Source organism: Siniperca chuatsi, linkage group LG15 (assembly GCF_020085105.1).
Source record: "Siniperca chuatsi isolate FFG_IHB_CAS linkage group LG15, ASM2008510v1, whole genome shotgun sequence".
Lineage (NCBI taxonomy): Eukaryota > Metazoa > Chordata > Actinopteri > Centrarchiformes > Sinipercidae > Siniperca > Siniperca chuatsi.
The window spans coordinates 428,725-448,500 of record NC_058056.1 but is presented as its reverse complement, the minus strand read 5'-3'; the positions used below and the strand labels follow the sequence as shown (position 1 = coordinate 448,500).

At 43.6% G+C, this 19,776-nt stretch overlaps 1 protein-coding gene across 2 annotated transcripts in view; it reads right to left on the bottom strand.

Annotated features, from left to right (window-relative positions):
* Window positions 1-435: 435 nt before the first annotated feature.
* Window positions 436-19,776, bottom strand: part of bcl11ba (BAF chromatin remodeling complex subunit BCL11B a) — a 47,811-nt gene continuing 28,470 nt past the window's right edge. For both annotated transcript variants that reach the window (XM_044166639.1, XM_044166640.1), the window contains exon 3: window positions 436-5,206. In XM_044166639.1, the coding sequence (XP_044022574.1) occupies window positions 3,204-5,206 (2,003 nt within the window). In that variant the 3' untranslated portion in view covers window positions 436-3,203. The remainder of the gene's footprint in view (window positions 5,207-19,776) is intronic.

Sequence of the window (19,776 nt, the reverse complement as noted above, 5' to 3'; positions counted from 1 at the left end):
ATTCCTTACAACAGTACAAATTCATCAGGTTAGTTATCCTGCCTCATGAGAGGAGAGCTAGATCGTGGCAGCCTGTGAGTTGTGTCTGGTCATCGGAATGAAGTCCCCCTCCCCCCTGCACCGATATAAGAGCAAGACGTCCCGCGGTACTCAGAGTACCCTATTCACAAAAGGATGCACATAGCCTACAAGTTAAAAAAGACAAGCTCCTTATGAAAGACAGCAAGTGCCTACACATGTATTTCAAACCATCCATGAAGAATAATCCATTCCAGAAGAAGAAAAATAGATACAAGTCAGGATTCTCAGTGTGTTTTTCCTGAAAAGCAGAACCAATGTTCCGTCATTTCGAAGGGAGAAATCCTCCATCTGCTCTCCACCCACCCCCACCCCAACAGCCACCCCACCACCAAATCCAAGTTTGTTACAGCTCAGTCATTTTTTAATTTGTTTATTTTTTATTTCATTACACCCAAGGCAGAAGAAAAGTTACTAAAACTGAAGACTTTTACAGTTACAGTGACAAAAACAGTTTAAGAGACCCACAATTTAAATTGGACTGCAAAGTAAAAAATAAAAAACAACCTTTTTTCTATTTTTGTAAAATGCCCAGGCATTCTCCAATATTACAAATACTGGTATACTTTTACAGTAAACAAGAAAAATGTAATATATATTCATATATATTTATATATATATTAAAACCCCGTCACCAAAAAAAAAAGAAAAGAAAAAAGAAATAGAAAAGAAACAATATACACATCGCCACTACGGCATTCAGGGAAACTTTAGAAGCAAACCTGGGGAAAAAATACTCATTTGTTTAAAACACACATACACACAAATATTATTTTACCCTTGTACTTGTTTCAATACTGTAAACTTGTTTTAAGACAGAGTGCACTAAATTCTTTTTTTAGTTTCTGCATTTCCTGATTTTTGTCGAGTCTCTTCCTTGACTTTTTGCGTGGCTTTTGTCCACTCCTGGAATTTTCTGCTGAGGGACAGACGCTTGTCCTTATGGGTGAGGAATTTAATATATATCTATATATATGTTTGTGCCTTTATATGTACATATGCATACATATATACACACACAGACACATTGATATTGTGCTGGGTACTCCTTAACCTAAACTCAGCATTGTTTCATTTGTATTAATTTAAATAATTCTGTTGAAATGTCAAATTACACGTTAAGGTTAACACAATTAAACTTTTTTTTTATTCAATTTGATGCTTCATAAAAAGTGTTGCATTTGTCTGAGACAATAAACAGGAAGATCATTATTCAAGGCACACTCATGTCAAATTGTATGGCAGTACAAAAACTGTCCCAAATAAATTATAATTTTTGTTTTCAATTTTATAGTGCCAGCATTGGGAAAGCCTCGCCTAACAACCCTGGGCACTTCAGCGTCAGGAGATCCCAAGCTCTAGACCCTTCAGTACCTTTCCTGTCCAGCTCTATGTGTGTGTGTCTGACGGAGAAATCATAAAGTGTGGGTCTGTTGTTAGGAGCTCTGAATTTGTACATTGACAGCATTCAAATCAGATCTGATTTAAAAATAAAAAAGTGCCACAATGAAGGTGGATGGGGCCAAACGAAAACTGGGGTTATGATATTAAAACAAACAAAGGGGCATGGAGCGAACTGATGCTGCTTTTCTTACTATTTCAGCACACACTGATATATTTCTCCTCTCCTACAAAAAACTGTCCTGCAACACACAGTGAAACTTTGAAGGATTCCTATTCCTGGAGAGGTGACTTCATTATTCAGATTATACAGTTATAGAATCACTATAGCCAAAATTCACTGTACAAATTGTAAGATATTTTAGCACAAAAAAAAATGCATAGGGATGTTGATTTTTATAAATGTCGACAATAAAATCTGAGAATTAAATTTTCTGAAAAAATCTAGTTAAAGTAGTGGCATCTGCCATGTATGCACATATATGTAACCCTCTCTAAACTAATTAATGGTATAATTAGAAGCAGTGACTTTAAATATAAATGAGTATAATCACTTTCATATGAGGATACAGCTTGGATATTAGCCTGGTAGGGGGGACAGAGGGCAGCAAAGGATGCCGTAGAGGACACAACTGTCCCTAATTATTTCAACATATGATGAAATGGAAATGCTTCTGGAAACAGGACTGAATGGGTAAATAAAGAAAAGTAGTATAGCTCACCCTGAGATGTCTCTTGTCTCATTCTTCTGTGTATCTCTGTGCATACTCGTCTTGCATGGCTTCATGCTCAGTTTACTCCTAATAAATAATATAGCCTAGATCATATGGCTTCATGAAAAATATAATACATGGATGTATGAATGTAGGTAATATGGTAGTAAGTGGAGGGGGCGGGGGAGGGGTGGAAATCAGAAGGAATGAGGGGTGGTTGTCATAGCGTTGTCGGGGCTTGGTACTACGTACCAGTCAGCAGCTGCCTTATCTAGAATCTGTTTCTTCTGGCTGGTAATGATGTTCTCAGGAGGAGACAGGGTTTATGAACCTTGGGATCCTCTTGGATTTTAGATTTACTGTCATATATGACACTCAGTGCTACATATCCAATTATAGTGACATGTTTTAGAGTCAGTTCATGCTACAATGCCAAAGGATTGTTGTCCGCGTATTGTTATCACACAAAATAGACTAATTCTAGCATTCTCAGTTAACGCCACTTTCAAATTGAAGATTTAATTCAGCTTCTCTTCAAAAAATCACACGTTTAGTTTAATATACAATTTCCTACAAGCAGCGGCCAAAAAAGATTACTTAAAATGGACTTTTGTCTTTTAAAAAACTCTCAGGATATCATGTGGGTTTTTAAAAAACAGAATAACGCAAAATAAAAATAAAACTATATTTTTTTAAATGCCTAAATAAAATGTACCTGCACATGCCAAAATACAAAATCCAATAAATACAGAAATTATTGCACAGTTAAAGGCTCCACATATGTTATAACTCAACTGACTGATTGTTTAAAAAGGAACCCCAAATGAGGCAGTTTAGACAGCTTCAATTGGTGTTAAGATCTCTGTTTTCACTTTTTTCTCAGTTGGCAGTTTCTTAAAAACACAAAATCAACCCAAAATTAAAATTTCAGAAAAAGAGTATCCAGCTACCCCATTCTGTTTATTTTTTAAGTCAAGGTGTGGCAAAGAGTATGGAAACAGAGAACCTGGTTTAGGTTCTCTCTGCTTGTTCAATTTTGACCTCATTGGTCATCAAATGTTCTCCATGCCACTTTTTCATATGTTTCTCCAGAGTGCTGTACACGCTGAAGGGCATTTGGCAAATGTCACAGCGGTAGACCTCCTTACCAAGCTGGCCATGTGTCTTCATGTGGCGTGTGAGCTTGGAGCTCTGGGCACAGGCATAGTTGCACAACTCACACTTGTAGGGCCTCTCACCAGTGTGACTGCGCCTGTGCACCGTCAGGTTGCTGCAGTTCTTGAACACCTTGCCGCAGAATTCACAGGTATCGCACCTCCTGCTGTCCTTGGAGCTGGGTCGGCCTGGACCGGGGCCTCCACCCAGGTGAGGCGTGCTGCCTCCACTGGCAGTGCCGCTGCGGCCTGACAGGCCGCCATCCAGCAGGTCACCCGGAGGCGTTGAGAACCGCAGGCTGCCATTCTCAGACGAGTGCTCAGAAGAGGTGGCAAAGGGCGATTGTCTGGAGTCAGTGAAGCCTAGGAAAGGGTCTTTGATGAAGTGGCGTGAGGCGGCATAGCCCACCAACCACTGGGAGTAGACGTTCTCAGAGGGGATGTGAGGTGCTGGGGGAATGTCCAAGTCCTTCTCAATCTTGATCCTCTTATTTGAGGAGTTGGACAGGCTGGGGCTGGTGATGGGGGTGGGCTTACGGGGAAACAGGCCTGAGAAAGAGTCACCGGAGCCACAGTTCCGGCCATTAATGGTTGTCCTCTCTTCCTGCTGGTGGTGGTCCATCTCCCCAGCCACTGAGTCCTCATCCCCAGTCTCCCGCTGGCCATCCAAGCACCTCTTGGAGAAGGGCATCCTTTTACGATTGTCAACTATCAAATTATTGTACTGCTGTATAGAGTTGAGCCCCCCACCTTCCACCATCTTCTCAAGGGCGAATGATGACTTCTCCTCTGAAGGCGGTTTAGAGCCATTCTCCCTGTTCCGGTAGAACTCAGACTCCATGCTGAAGTTGGATTCCGGTCGACTTTCATTCTCAAGTTCCTCTTCTTCCTCCTCCTCTTCGTCCTCCTCATTGCCTTCCCCCTGGAAGTCTCCATCACGATTCTTCATGCCCTCACCTGTCACATCACTGGTTCCAGGCTCTGGGGAGCTTGTGGTGGACAATCCATCATCTGAGCGCCCCGTCAGGGATCCAGCCTTGTGCATGTGGGTCTTCATGTGGCGCTTCAGCTTGCTCGCCTGAGAGCAGGCATGGTCACACAGCTGGCACTTGTATGGTTTTTCTCCAGTATGGCTGCGCCGATGCACCACCAAGTTGCTCTGGAACTTGAAGGTCTTACCGCAGAACTCACAGGACTTGATCTTGTTCTGTGTCTGGGGAGGGGTGGTACTGTTTGGGGGCATCGGCAGTAAGGGAGGGGTGCTCAGAAAGGGTGATTTTGGCCCAGGCTGGAAGGGGTTGGGGTTTAGTAGTCGGTGCATAGGGTTGGCCCTGCTGGGTGACAACGGTGGTGTGGTGCTGTTGGTGTTCCCTGCCAACTCACGTAACCGCCTGGAGAAGTCCATGGACTGGGACTCCATGGCCATGGGCGTTAGCCGCATCACCCTCTCAAAGGCACTGGGGTGCTGGGAGATGAGGCCCATTTCCTCTGCGCTAAGGCGTTCCAGCCGATGGGGGTCCAGGTGGTGGCGGGGAGGCGGGCTGACGAATGGAGGCGTGTTGGGGAGGCGGTTCTCCACGAAGCCTGGGGGAGGCTCCCGGAGCAGGGGGGCTGTCATCCTTAGGAGGTGGAAGGGGTTGTTGTCCCCGAGAAAGTTGGTGAGGGGGGACTGCGGGATGGAGTCGTTACCCATGGGTGGAGGCATAGTGATGCGTGGGGTGAGGGCTGTGCTGGACGGGTTGGACTCTAGGTATATGCGAATGCCATGGGTGTTCTGGGCATGCTGCAGCAGGAACCAGGCGCTGGGGAAGGGCTGCTTACATGTGGTACATATATAGCTGGAAGGCTCATCTCTGCCACCTGCAACACACAGAGAAAGAAATACATTAAATATTTCAGCTGAGAACCAACTCATTTATATTACATTCTTAGAATTTCAGAGATGGACAAACATCTCTGAAATGAAAAGCGTTTTTCAAGTACAAAATAAAACATGGATTCCTTTTTTAAGACCTTATTAGGTCAAAGTAAAATCTACTTCATTCATGAATTAAATAGTCGTTGACAATGTTGCTTTTTTAATAACATCTTATTTGCAGTGTTTTAACTTTTCTTGGTTGAAAGGCCTTGGCTGAGATGCGATAAGCTTGTATGCTTTATATTCTGTCTAACACTCCCAGTAGCTGGAAAGGCCTTGGCTCATCATGTTGTCACATAAATGCTACGTACTTATCACACTTTTGACAACTGCATATTCACAGTCAAACTGCATTGGCCCACACTGGATCCATGTTTTAAGAGGTGCTTAATCTCTCGCTTGGTACAGAGTGAATCCCCCAATACAAAGTGCTGAATTATTACAGTGTGTGACTGTGTGTCTGCATCTGGGCTTACATGTACATTAAGCATGATGGTAGATGTATGTGTGCATGATTGCATGTGCGTGCAGAGTGAATCATTTTAAAAAGCCAGGAGAGTCTCTCCAAGCAGAGAGTCTGTAATGTTTGCAGAGTTAGAGATGCCAAACTCTTTTTGGTGAAGATGAAGGATGTACAACTTCAAGAGTTATTTAAGGAAGACTAACCAGCAAATAAAGGTCTCAGCTCTTCTTGGGAGTAAAATGTTTAAAAAAGAATTTAAGAAAAATAAATGAGTGTATTAAGAAAAATGGTTTCCAATACACATGGATAGCATGATAGCATAAAAGGCAGAAGGAGAGCAAATTTATGTTGATTGGCTATATGAAGTTTTTAGCATTAAAAAGTTGTATCTGTGTTATGACCTAGTCCGAATAAACAAGTCACAGTCTTCAATACTCCATAATGTTGAGAGACTTGAGACTTGTTTTAACCATTTCCTAGGCAGCAGAGGACCTTAAATATTGACTCTGCAATCACACAGGCTAAACATCAACTCCTTTAGAGTTAATCAATTGTAATAAATGAGGTGAAATCAGAGAAAAACAAATGACCCAAAAATCCAAAAATGCTTTTCCAAGACAAATCGAGAGAGCAAACCTTGCTCTTTTTTCTACCTTTAACAACAAGTGCTTTTATATAATACACATGCACATACACACTGCTTCCCACAATTCAAAGGGGACTTGTTACCACAGCCAAGCCAGATCCACGACTAAAAAACACTAAACAGAGTGCTGAGGAGCACTCCAACAGGGATTATACACAGACACCCCTGCACACGCACGCACGACGCACGCACGCACGCACGCACGCACGCACGCACACACAGATAATAGTAATTGCGCTCTTGCTCTTGTATTTATTAAATGAAAGCTTGTTGTCTTGACCTACTACGCTAATTTCAGATGCTAGTGGAAACATATGCTGCTGTAATTGTTTCACTTATGTGTGTACATGGTCCTGGCTATGTCTGGCAGCTACACGCAAACACACACACATAAATACAGAAATGTATGCTGTATACTAATATTGTTTTCATTGTCATATTTATAGATATGTTTATATCAGAATGCACTACTATGGGGAGAAAGTTCTATTTAATTTAATTTATGCACACATCTAAGTATCCACTTTTCTCCCATTAAGTGCCAATGTGGAAATGCACATCCTAATGCAAAAAATAAATAAGAGCCCAATAAATTACCTATGAGAAATATAATAACAAATCAGTGATATTTCATCTATTTTTTTAAATCAGCAGAAAAATAAGTATTAATAATAATTGAATAATTTCAGTAATTAAATAATTAAATATCTCTCTATTTGACATGAAACTTAAAGACCTAACCTCTTCTCATGGAAACATCTCTCTCCTTCTCTCGCTCGCTCGTGTGTGTGTGTGTGTGTGTGAGTGTGTGTGAGTGTGTTAAGGAGGACAGGCGAGCGGCGGAACAGCTGTTCACCTCCACAGTCCTGTAAAGCCTTTTGACTTAATTATAGTGGACAGCACATTCACACACACACACACACACACACACAATGAAAATAACAGCTCCCCCTGCCTCAGCTTTGTGTGCACCTTTCTCTCTCTATGCTCACACACACACACACACACACACACACACACAAGCTGTTTTACTGCTGAATCTTAAGACCCTGAACACTCCAAACACTTCTCTCTCTCTCTCTTCGCTCAACCCGTTGAGCCATGAGTGAAAATGGAGAGAGAGAGAGAAGATCCTCCCTCCATCTTTATTCTTTCAGCCGAACTTCTTGTCTGCCGACAGAAGTCGTTTGGGGGGGGGGGCGATGTTCATTTCTGCTCAACAATTAAGAGCAGAGGGGTGTGTGTGTGTGTGTGTGTGTGTGTGTGTGAAAGGAAGAGTGAGCTACTGTTTGTTTCTGCACTGAAACGCCATTTCTCTCTGGCCGCAGTGGAAGGAGCGGGTCGTGTTTTTTGTTTGGGGGAAGTGTGTATATGTGTGTGTGAGTGTGTGTGTGTGTGTGTGTGTGTGCACCCTCCCGGGGGAAAGGAGTCCAACGCAGATGGCAAATAAAGTATGCAGCCCGAGGCGAGAGCACATTATGCTAATTCTAATGTCAGCTGTACTTTAATATACGACTCTATTTAATCACCCCATTATTTCCTATTTCCATATGAAAAAACAGGGAGAGAGGGAGCTGCTCATCACTTGATTTGGTAGAATGCAGAGAACCATGTTTTATGGAGTGTTGTGTGTGTGTGTGTGTGTGTGTGTGTGTGGGACTGAATGAGAAAACACACTCGCTCCTCTGCATCTGCATAGATACTTACTTCCTTTCTCTCCTCTGTCTCTCTGTGTTTCTTTCTTACATGCACACACACACACACACAGTTTGAATTATGACCTACTGTATGTGTATTTACAGTAATTGTGGGCTGTGTGTGTGTGTGTGTGTGTGTGGTTGTGTGTGTGTGTGTGTGTGTGTGGGGGGGGGTTAGTACTGCCATGTAAAACGTATTGTCCTTTGTAGAAAAGGTTTCAGTCGTAGTCATCTGGACACTGTTTTCAAATTCAAGGCGTTTCAGCTCCCATCCGGAAGTCATTCTCAATTGTGAAAATGGTCTGAGAACTCAGAAATTTAAGCTACTCTGTGTTGCTTAGGCCCTGCCCTCAGGGAGGAGCCTACCTGAGTGCTGTTTGAGTGAGGGAATGAGGGACTACACCATCTCGTATTGTCCTTTGCTTACTGTATGTTGCATTAGGTCCTGTTATGTACCACGACATCACTGGCTTTATGTTCGCTGTCTTGCCAAAGTCTAGGTCCATCTGTCATGTTAATGCTACCTCACTGACGAGCAAACATGTAGACCGGTTCTTTGTGTCCTGTTTGTGAGACCTGCTCTGAATTATCTTCACTCGACGCTGTCAGTCAAATGCAACATGCGTGAAACTAAGTTATTTAGTCTTTCTAGGAATTTATTTTTGCCAAATGAACAAAGTTTAGCATGATATTCTGTCTTGCATGGCACTGTACTGACCTTTTTCACAGCAGGCATTTTGACTTGTCATAGCAGATAAAGCACAGGAGTAGTTAATGGCTTTATTTTCTTCCGTGCCAGAAAGGTATTACATTTAAGGTTATAACTCCTATGCTCTACTGAGAATTTGGATGTTGAAAATATGTGGAGTTAAATATAAAAAATTGTGAATCGATAGAGTGAATAATTTGGATAGGAAGCAGAAAGGACACAAAAGAACAAAGAATGGTCATATTTCAGGCTTTAGAGACAGGAAGACAGCAGACAAAGAAGAGGAAGGAAGCAATGCTAACGCAACACATGTCAGCCATCAGCTAGTTAGCTAGCTAGTTAGCTAATATTTCAAAACATTTTGGCAAAATATAGATTATACAGCTCATGTGTAATAGGCTCGGTCGCCAAAAGAGTGGAATTAAAACAGGTTCGTTTTTTTCTCCAAGGGTATTGAGATCAAATTAGCTCCAATGTTACTGGTTGCTGAAGTCTTGCTATAGTTTAGAGTCAGATACGTTGATTTTTATACTTCTGTATCTTGTAGCCTTAAAACATTGTTGATACATTTTTGGTAAAAACAGACCAAGTAAGTGTTTCTGTGCTATAGTTAAATTGTATCTTGCTATCTGCTTTTGAGGGATTACAAGGAAATCTAATATTCAGTCCAGGGTTTAGCCCGTGGCTTCAGTGATTAGTGGTAACGAAGCATTTGTGAGCAGCTGTGAGCATTATTTTGATATGGTAACGGCATTAAATATGCCTCAAGTCATGTTAATATATTTTAATTTATTACCATTTGTTAAGTTTTTTTTTATTTCAAAGTAGGCTAACTCTTTCCTAGCATCTCATTTTAATGGAAATACTGGAAATACAAGAACATATGGTCATTTTTACAGTTTTAAAATTGATAAAAATCACACAAATCCATTATAGAACTGCAAGAAATTGGCCAAAAAATGGCCAAATCCTTATCCTTTATTTAGGATGACTGGTAAACCCGCACACACTCGTGCTTACAAGGGTTTGGATTTTCAGCCATGGAAGCAACGTCCCAGAAATCATCAGGAAAAGAACAAAAATAGGGGGAAAAGTATAACATACAGGTGCTGACGAAATGAAGTGACTTAACATCAGCCTGTCAGTGGGAGACTCCATTCAAAACCATTATTCTACATATAGCTCTCTCTCTGTGTCTGGTGCTTAAAGCCTTTCTCTCTCTATCAGTTGGAGTGCAGTCTGGCCCTGTGCCTGTGTTTTGTTTGGCTCGCATTCACACACACACACACACACACACACTCTGGCAGCACAACCTGTTTGGACAAGTCTGAGAGAAGAGGAAAATGTGTGCTGTCCTGGATAATAAAAGTTGTATTCTTTTTTCATATTTCTTAAAAAGGGTTGATCGTTTTATGGAGACACACACACACACACACACACACACACACAAATCAAAATGCTACAGCAGTATTTATAATGTCACTATGACATGTTATCACATTTTCTTCCGAGCAATGACACAACTTCAGCTGTGTGTGTGTTTTCATGCATGCATTTATCTTTGGATATGTTTTCTATCGAGACACTACATGTCATTGTGTGTGTGTGTGTGTGTGTGTGTCCTCCAGCAGAAGCCATATGGAGGAGAAACCATACGCAGTGACAAATACACTGGCTTCCATGCCTCTATCCATCTCTCCATCCCTCATCCCTCCATCCTTCAGTAGCACTTGCTTCTAGGTATTCTACGCTCTGCGTTCCTCCTTCCTGGTCCGGGTTCACACAGTATAAAACTCTCATTACTGACTGATTCCAGTTTTCACTATGATTCAATTTGCCATAATTACTGTGGCTGCGGCTAATAAAAAAGGGAAGAGAGGGAACGGCTAGAAATCGGTGCGAAGGTCAACTGGCAGTTAGCGGCGTTCATTTTCATCTCAGTGTATTCATCTGGGGCGGCTAATGGCCCAATTTTCTCCCCCTCGCTCCTCAATAAATATTGCTGGAATTACAGGTTAAATAGCTAAATTAAATCACAGCTATTACAGATGAGGGAGGGAGGGAGGGAGGAAGAGAGAGACAGAGAGAGGGAGTCAAATCTGTACAATTACAGAGGAAGCCCAGAACGACGCAAAGTGTGCGATTAATGCAGCGCTGTCGGATTATTACATCGTTTTTCTCTGTGGCCGGCGGCCGAGAAGAAGGCAAACACTGAGAGAGTGGAGCATCGCTAACTCCACTGACATGGACGCTTTTACATTCAATTTACAGTTTCGCTCTTCTTTATATTTTGTAAAATATACTGGTGCTCTACTTGTGAGAATTGACTTCAAGGTTTATGGTTTTTTAATCATACAGGCAAACTGTAAACTGAATTTCATCACATGGAGCATGATGACACTGATGGGTAAACCTCCGCGTACATTCGACTGACAAGACTTGTGTCACTCACTGTTGTTAACACACAAACTTCAGCCACATATAGAATTGATCATTGCAAAGTGCTCAGTGCAGTGGTTCCCAGCCTGGGGGTTGGGCCCCCACAAGGGGGTCTAAAGATGATAGGAAAGAAGATTAAAAACATATTTCTGATGAACAAAATGATATTCATCTTTTTCTAACTTTTCTCAAATCCTTGCTTTTTCTTGTGAACTACTAGAGAGTGGAACCTCCTCAGGACATGCAGGGAGGTGTCAGGTTCCCAGTTTGACTGGTAACCTTGAGACTACAAAGTTATTTTCCCCAGTAAGGTGATTCAAATACAAAGTCCACCGCTCTAATCCTGATTCCTCCGGCTCTCCCTCTCTCCCTCTCATTCACCCGTCTGCATTTCATTCCATCGCTGTGGTTAGTGTAGTACTGTACTCTCCTCCTTCCTCCTGTGCTCCTCCACCTTGATCTCTCAATCAAGGAGGCTTACGAACGCCGTGCTGTACAGTAGCCCCCGCTCTCTCCGTCCAATCAAAAGTGGATTAGAGAGCTGAGCTGGTTTGCATACGGGAAGTGCAGCAGCGGAGCGGGTCTTGATGTAAGGGGGCCGATGTCAGCGCTGAGGCATTTACATACAGAACAAAGCTGACATGAGCCAAGGGTACGGCGGCTGTGTGTGTGTTCCCCTCTTGGCCTCTCGTCGAGCTTGTAAAAAGTTTCCTTTTTTTTTGCATTATTAAGCCAGCAGCGTCATTAACATGTGTATGATCTCGAAGTGCCCCCCCCCGGTACACACACATACACATGCACCGAGGCACAATTCCTCACCTTGCATGGCTAATGTGTTGTTTATCACTAGCATAGTACGGCAACAATTACATGCAAATCAGCTTTGTGTGTGTGTGTGTGTGTGTGTGTGTGTGTGTGTGTGTGTGTGTGTTTCCATCTCTGCAGACACAGACACACACTCTTTCATGTGTATGCACTGTGCATACCTCCATGCTACAGTAAGAACTAGAGGAATGTTTTTCTGTTTTACTTATTCGGTGTGTGTGTCTCCTCCTAATGAGATCATTTCAAAAAGCAGAGCTCGTTTGGCGACGAGTTCCCAGTATTCTTTAAGTAGTCTGTTAGTTTTGAATGAAGTGGTTTGAGAGCAGGGTTTTAACGTCATCTTTTAAATTGGCTTTAATAGCTCGCGACTAAAATCACTACAGGACCACACAGCAGCAGCTTTAATTAAATCGCCCTAACTGTACGGGCAATCTCAGTCAGTACGGGCTTTATCTGCTGCGTCTGAGTCTGTGTTTCACTGCAGCTACTTCACAACTCCCGAAGCTCCGGTCGGCCAGACTAAAACCTCCTTCTGGGGAAACTGAGTCATCTCTGAGCTCAGCTCGCCACAGATGCTGCTGGCCAAAGACCAAGAGGCAAACCCCAAACTCTCGCTGCTATACAGGCTGTTACTGTCGGCCTACATGCCACGAGCTGGGTTCCCATCCAAGGATTGTTTGTTTTTTTCTTTTGGTGAATTATGATGTGTCGAAAGTGAAAAGCTGAATGGAAAATTCAATATTTGGTTTTGAAAAATCTTATGCTCTTTAAAGAAGGGATTGTTTTTTGGAAAATAAGGAATCTGGGAGGATGAAAAGTGGCATGTGCTTCTCTACACAACAGCTGAAAAGTAGTTCTTGAATGTTGTTTTTTAAGTACACATCTCCCTCAGTCATATTCATAGTCTGAATCAGCCAAAGTGAAGGCAGAACTTCACTGTTCCTGAGGAAAGAACAAAAAACAATCTAATGCCATTGTTCATTTAATATTTCTGCTGTTAGCTCAAAAGTTGGAAAGATGGCATTAGAAGAGTGTGGGTGGATATCGTGGATAAGGGAGGAACCAAGTCATTTTTGTATTCTAAAAAGTTAATCATTGTTTCACATTGTAAAAATCACAAAGTCCAATAGCAAGTGCTGTAGCAGACACTCATTTGTAATAGCAAACCCCAGGAACACATTCCACTTTTTCAGAGAGGGCAAGGAAAAGAAACCCTGTACCAAAGACTGCACTGGGCTACGCTAGCTAGCAAACATTTAACAAAATGGTGGCTAGCCTGAAGGTGATGTCAGGACATCGGCTCTGTATTGCTTTCTTATCTTCACTTCATTATTCCGTCTGACATTATGTTCACGTTAGTCATTTTCTGTTTGAAAGAAATAACCAAACAGTAGTGACTGACGTATCCGTCCGAACAGTTGACAAAGAAGCGGTGGTAGCGGCTGCCAGCAGCAGTTTATGTTTTTCACGTCAATCGAACGAGTTGATATTTTTTTATTTCTTTCGGGGTAGCCCAAACACCCGCTAAACTCACATTTGAATTTTAGCAGCATCACAAAAGTTTTGGTGAAAGTGATTTGACAGTTGGGCGGAAACAAAGCGAGTGTTGGTATCCTGCAGAGCCGGTTGATCTCAACAGGACTAACCCAGATAAAAAGAGTTAACAGGTAGCATCTCGAGAATCAACATGAGCTGCGTTTCTTTTTATTTTCCCTCTCTCTGTAACTCTCTGTCCGTTCCTCTTTCTCTTTCAAAGTCTATGCAACCTTCTTTCATCCCAGCATGTGCTGAACTTTAGCATTACCCCATCTTCTCTGCATGTTATCCAGCCAACAAAGGATTATCATTGTGCAAGGTGTGTGTGTGTGTGTGTGTAAAAGCCCTGACAGTCATGGCAAGACACGGGGGGGGGCATTCTTATGCTGTGAATTTTAAAGGAAAGCTTAGCTGATCATAGCCAAATGAGAATGCCTTTAGCTCATTAGGGGAGTGGAGGAGCAGCAGGAAGAGGAGGAGGAAGAAGAGGATCTCGTCTCTCACATGACATGACAAGAAACAAGCAGTCCTTAGTGCTGCAGTCAAAAGTAGGAGTTGAGATGCAATCCAAAACAAACTGCAGCAGTGTGTGTGTGTGTGTGTGTGCGTACGCGTGTGTGTGTGCCCTGTTAACAAATTAGAGGGATTACCAGAACAGAGTGCCAGAGCACACCAGCTAATCCCACATACTGGCCCGCACCACTGCACCTGGGGAGTGTGTGTGTACGTGCATGTGAGGGGTGTGGTGACCGGAAGGGACTCTGTAGGGGTAATGTCCTCCCCCAAACACACCTCCTGGTGCCAGTGGTCCCCCTAATCCTGGACATACACAAACACACACACCATTCTTACTGTGTGTGTGGATGATGAGACAGTGAAGCTCAGGTGTAGGGGCCAATATGACAATTAAAGGGGCCTTTGATTGTAGCTTCAGGGTTCTCTTGCAAAATAAGGAAAACTTGAATTATATTATATTTTATCTCTTTAGAGAGTTATTTATTCCAACAAAGGTCAGAAGCTACACTGCTTTGCAAGCTGAGGTTGGTGCCAATTTATTGAAGTAATTAAGGGGTCATTACCTATCTAGTCTGCAGCTGTTTTTCATGGTTCAGGTGAGACCATTTAGTTCCAATGAAGTAAAATATTAATGCTACAGCATATAATGGTATGTTAGACGATAGTGTGGTTCCAACATTGTGGCAACATTTTGAGGAAGGGTCCTGTGTTGCAACCGAAGAATGCCCCGGCCCAGTAGCCCTAGCAATACCATCATTTTGGACTGTTCCACACCTCACGATTTATGTCCAATGCCAGTGTTTAGTGCCAATGCAGGAAGTAGTGTCTTTTATGTAGCGGATGGAGGTTTGGGGTAGTGGATTAGTGATGACTTTCATGCAGGAGACCAGGCGTCATGTTCTGTCACAGACCTGCATCTAATGTAACTCTCCGTACCATGCGTGCTATAAACATGATGTTTTACTTAACAAACACTGGCATTCTCTGCATTCTTGCCTGGCGACAGGGTTTCAAAGCCCTCGCGCACAAAGCAGCTCCATAAAGAAAAGCCTTTCCCAGTTTGGTGTGGAGGAACATGACTGGCCTGCACAGAGCCCTGACCTCAACCCCACCCAACACCTTTGGAATGAACCGGATCACCGACGGTGATCCAGGTCTTATCGCTCAGCATCAGTGTTGGACCTCCCTGATGCTCTGGTGTCTGAAAGGGAGCAAACCCCTGCAGCAGGTTCAACATCTGCTGGAAAGACTGAAACCAGAAGAGTGGAGGCTGTTGGAGCACCACATTAATGCCCATGGTTTTGGGATGACATGTTCCCGAGATGCGGCATCGTCCAGTATGACGTAATGCCCAGAGTACTGGGCTCAATGTTTGGGTCTCCACACACAGTGTGTATAAAGAATTTATGCTGTTCCTTGAACTATGTTGTTGATGTACTGTGCACTGGTCCCTGTCTATCCACTGCTGGGGTGATGAACATGAATATACATCTTTATATTTCAAAAGAAATGGGAAAAGAAAAAAAAATTAGAAATGGTCTGATGTGAATTAGAAATGCTATATTCTGATTATCTAATGTATGTAAGCCTAACGCTAACGCTAGCAGGTTCTAATATTATAATAATGATTTTCATTGTCTAATTAAATGGAAAAGTGGGAAGTCACGTAACTTAAGAAACCAGAACTAATCCCAGATGATCATCATCTCATAGATGAAAACATTTGGTGGAATAAACATAGCATATGGAAGAAGAGCTGTGATTTATTTCAGTGGCAGAATGTATAAGATGATCAATCCCTCATTGGGCGTGCTGTGTTCGGTATCCTGCAAGGACGGCTCCTCTATGGAGACTCAAAGTGTTTTTGTCTTTTGAGGCTTAGTCACTGACATCTTGTCAGGTGAAGAGCTGGCTCGGTCTCTGTAGCCACAACAGAGAAACTGCCTGATTTGACCGGGACAGCGCTCCAACACATTTTTTGGATCCCTCTCCCTCTACGTCTCCCTGTCACCTGTCCCATCCAAATCCTCTCCCTCCTTCCCTCCCCTTATATAAACCTCGTCCAAATCACACATTGCCAAGTGGGAGTCTCCTGGAACACACACACACACACACACACACACACACACATGCCAGAGCCCCATTCCAGACTATGATGTAGCAGTGCCCCTCCTGTCTGAATAAGACATATTACAGCGCTGCCTGACACTGGTGTCAAGAAGAAAAGATGGCTCTCTTTCTCTTTCTCTCGCTGCTGTTCCTGCACCTCTCTCTCACTCCACCGGTGAACCAGGCAGAGTTGAGTGGAATCCCAGATTTATGAATACAACATTATGCCCTCTGATCAGCTTCACCTTTTCAACTTTCAGAGCGAAGCAGAGATCTTTTCTTGTAAATGTAACCTTTAGCGGCTATTGAAATATCTTCCTCCTTATAATGCGACTGGATAAAAGACATGTTTGAGTTGACTAACTTCACCTGTGAAGACAGAAGTAGAAAAGAAACGGTTTGCTGAGGTGGAAAAAGAAATGAAGCAGGGAAGGGAGAGGGGGGTGAAAATGAAGGAGTGAAGCCTGTGGTCTGAGTGTTATGGTCAGACTCCACTTGTTTATACAGAAATGGCAGCGAGAAGCAGGAGCAGGGAGGGAGTGGGGGCTGGAGGGGGGCAGGTCGAGGATGAGAGCAGATCCAGACCAGATGGAGGTTAGAGGAGGGCATGAATGGAGGGATGAGGGGACAGGTCTGTGCTGGAGGCCCTTATAAGGCCTGGATGACTGGAGAGCTCTGGAAAGGCAGCAGAGCCACTGCAGAGATATATACCTGCAGGGGGGGCCACCTAACGTCAGAGCAAACATTAAGTAGGCTTTCACATACAAGGAATTTGCCTTGGTATGTTGGTGCATAACAATACACATAAAAAAGATAAAAAGCAAGCACTACAAAAGTCAAGAGTAGAGGGAATATGGGTCGGTGTCAGGGGGTCCCGGGTCTTGTTGATGAGGCCAGCTGCAGTCCGGAAGGATCACCGTAGTCTTTGCCTTTATTTCTGTCAGTTCTGATGCCAAAGTACTTCTTGACATCTGGAAAGGCAGCCACATAGCGACAACAAAGTCTGATGTTGCGACAAACATGAATAGTAAGATGATCACACAGGTCGTAGACAGTATCCAGATCAGCTAAACCAACTTCTTTGGAAGTAAAGTGCACCCAAAATGTAGGTAACAATCTCTCACTGTACAGGAAAACTGTGTGTACACAACTACGGCAAGTACAGTAGGTCAAAGTCAGGCAGTTCTGATCTGACTGCTGTTTCCTGCCCATCTGACTTTTAAAGTTATGCTGCTGCATTGCCCAGATATCAGTAATTGATTGACTAAGTTTAATGTTGTTATTACCAATAGGAATAATGGCCCAAACTACAAAAATAAGACCCAAGTTGTAATAAACTTATTAATTAATTACTGACAGCCACCAAAAGAAGTCTGTAAAATGATTTGAACTCATGGTGGGGATTGCTGGGCCGGTGTAGACCTGCTCTACAGGAACAGTGCAGTGAGATGACTTCTGTTATGAACCGGCGCGATATAAAGAAAACTGAATTGAACTGGAGTGAATCACCTTGCATGATGGTTTTAACAGTGCTTTCTGAAGGACAACAGCAATCTCACAATCTCACCGCAAGGTCCGTTTAGTAGCTATTCAGGGGCTTTCACTTCAAATGATCTTCATCAGCAGACAGAGTTCATTTTTTTCTGAGCACTTTCAATAAATATAAATGATCAATTAAACACAATGTTGTCTAAAAACAGTCAAGACAGTCAGTCAGACAGTCAGTCAGACAGTCAGTCAGACAGTCAGACAGTCAGTCAGACAGACAGACAGTCAGTCAGTCAGTCAGACAGTCAGACAGACAGACAGTCAGTCAGACAGTCAGTCAGTCAGTCAGACAGTCAGACAGACAGACAGTCAGTCAGACAGTCAGTCAGACAGACAGACAGTCAGTCAGTCAGTCAGACAGTCAGACAGACAGACAGTCAGTCAGACAGTCAGTCAGTCAGTCAGACAGTCAGACAGACAGTCAGTCAGTCAGACAGACAGTCAGACAGACAGACAGTCAGTCAGACAGTCAGTCAGTCAGACAGACAGTCAGTCAGAGAGTCAGACAGTCAGACAGACAGACAGTCAGTCAGACAGTCAGTCAGTCAGTCAGACAGTCAGACAGTCAGTCAGACAGTCAGTCAGTCAGACAGACAGAGTCAGACAGACAGTCAGTCAGTCAGACAGACAGAGTCAGTCAGACAGTCAGTCAGTCAGAGAGTCAGACAGACAGTCAGTCAGACAGTCAGTCAGTCAGACAGAGAGTCAGACAGACAGTCAGTCAGAGAGTCAGACAGTCAGTCAGACAGTCAGTCAGACAGTCAGTCAGAGAGTCAGACAGACAGTCAGTCAGACAGTCAGACAGACAGAGAGTCAGACAGTCAGTCAGTCAGACAGTCAGACAGTCAGACAGACAGAGAGTCAGACAGAGAGTCAGACAGACAGTCAGCCAGTCAGTCAGTCAGAGAGTCAGACAGTCAGTCAGACAGACAGTCAGTCAGTCAGACAGACAGACAGACAGACAGACAGTCAGTCAGACAGACAGACAGACAGTCAGTCAGACAGTCAGACAGTCAGTCAGACAGTCAGACAGACAGACAGTCAGACAGTCAGACAGTCAGACAGACAGAGAGTCAGACAGACAGACAGTCAGTCAGACAGACAGTCAGTCAGACAGACAGACAGTCGGTCAGTCAGTCAGACAGTCAGACAGACAGACAGTCAGTCAGACAGACAGACAGACAGTCAGTCAGACAGTCAGTCAGTCAGACAGACAGTCAGACAGACAGACAGTCAGTCAGACAGTCAGTCAGTCAGACAGACAGTCAGACAGACAGACAGTCAGTCAGACAGTCAGTCAGACAGACAGACAGTCAGTCAGTCAGTCAGACAGTCAGACAGACAGACAGTCAGTCAGTCAGACAGTCAGTCAGTCAGTCAGACAGTCAGACAGACGGTCAGTCAGTCAGTCAGACAGACAGTCAGACAGACAGACAGTCAGTCAGACAGACAGAGTCAGACAGACAGTCAGTCAGAGAGTCAGACAGTCAGACAGACAGACAGTCAGTCAGACAGTCAGTCAGTCAGTCAGACAGTCAGACAGACAGACAGTCAGTCAGACAGTCAGTCAGTCAGACAGACAGAGTCAGACAGACAGTCAGTCAGTCAGACAGACAGAGTCAGTCAGACAGTCAGTCAGTCAGAGAGTCAGACAGACAGTCAGTCAGACAGTCAGTCAGTCAGACAGAGAGTCAGACAGACAGTCAGTCAGAGAGTCAGACAGTCAGTCAGACAGTCAGTCAGACAGTCAGTCAGAGAGTCAGACAGACAGTCAGTCAGACAGTCAGACAGACAGAGAGTCAGACAGTCAGTCAGTCAGACAGTCAGACAGTCAGACAGACAGAGAGTCAGACAGAGAGTCAGACAGACAGTCAGCCAGTCAGTCAGTCAGAGAGTCAGACAGTCAGTCAGACAGACAGTCAGTCAGACAGACAGACAGACAGACAGACAGACAGTCAGTCAGACAGACAGACAGACAGTCAGTCAGACAGTCAGACAGTCAGTCAGACAGTCAGACAGACAGA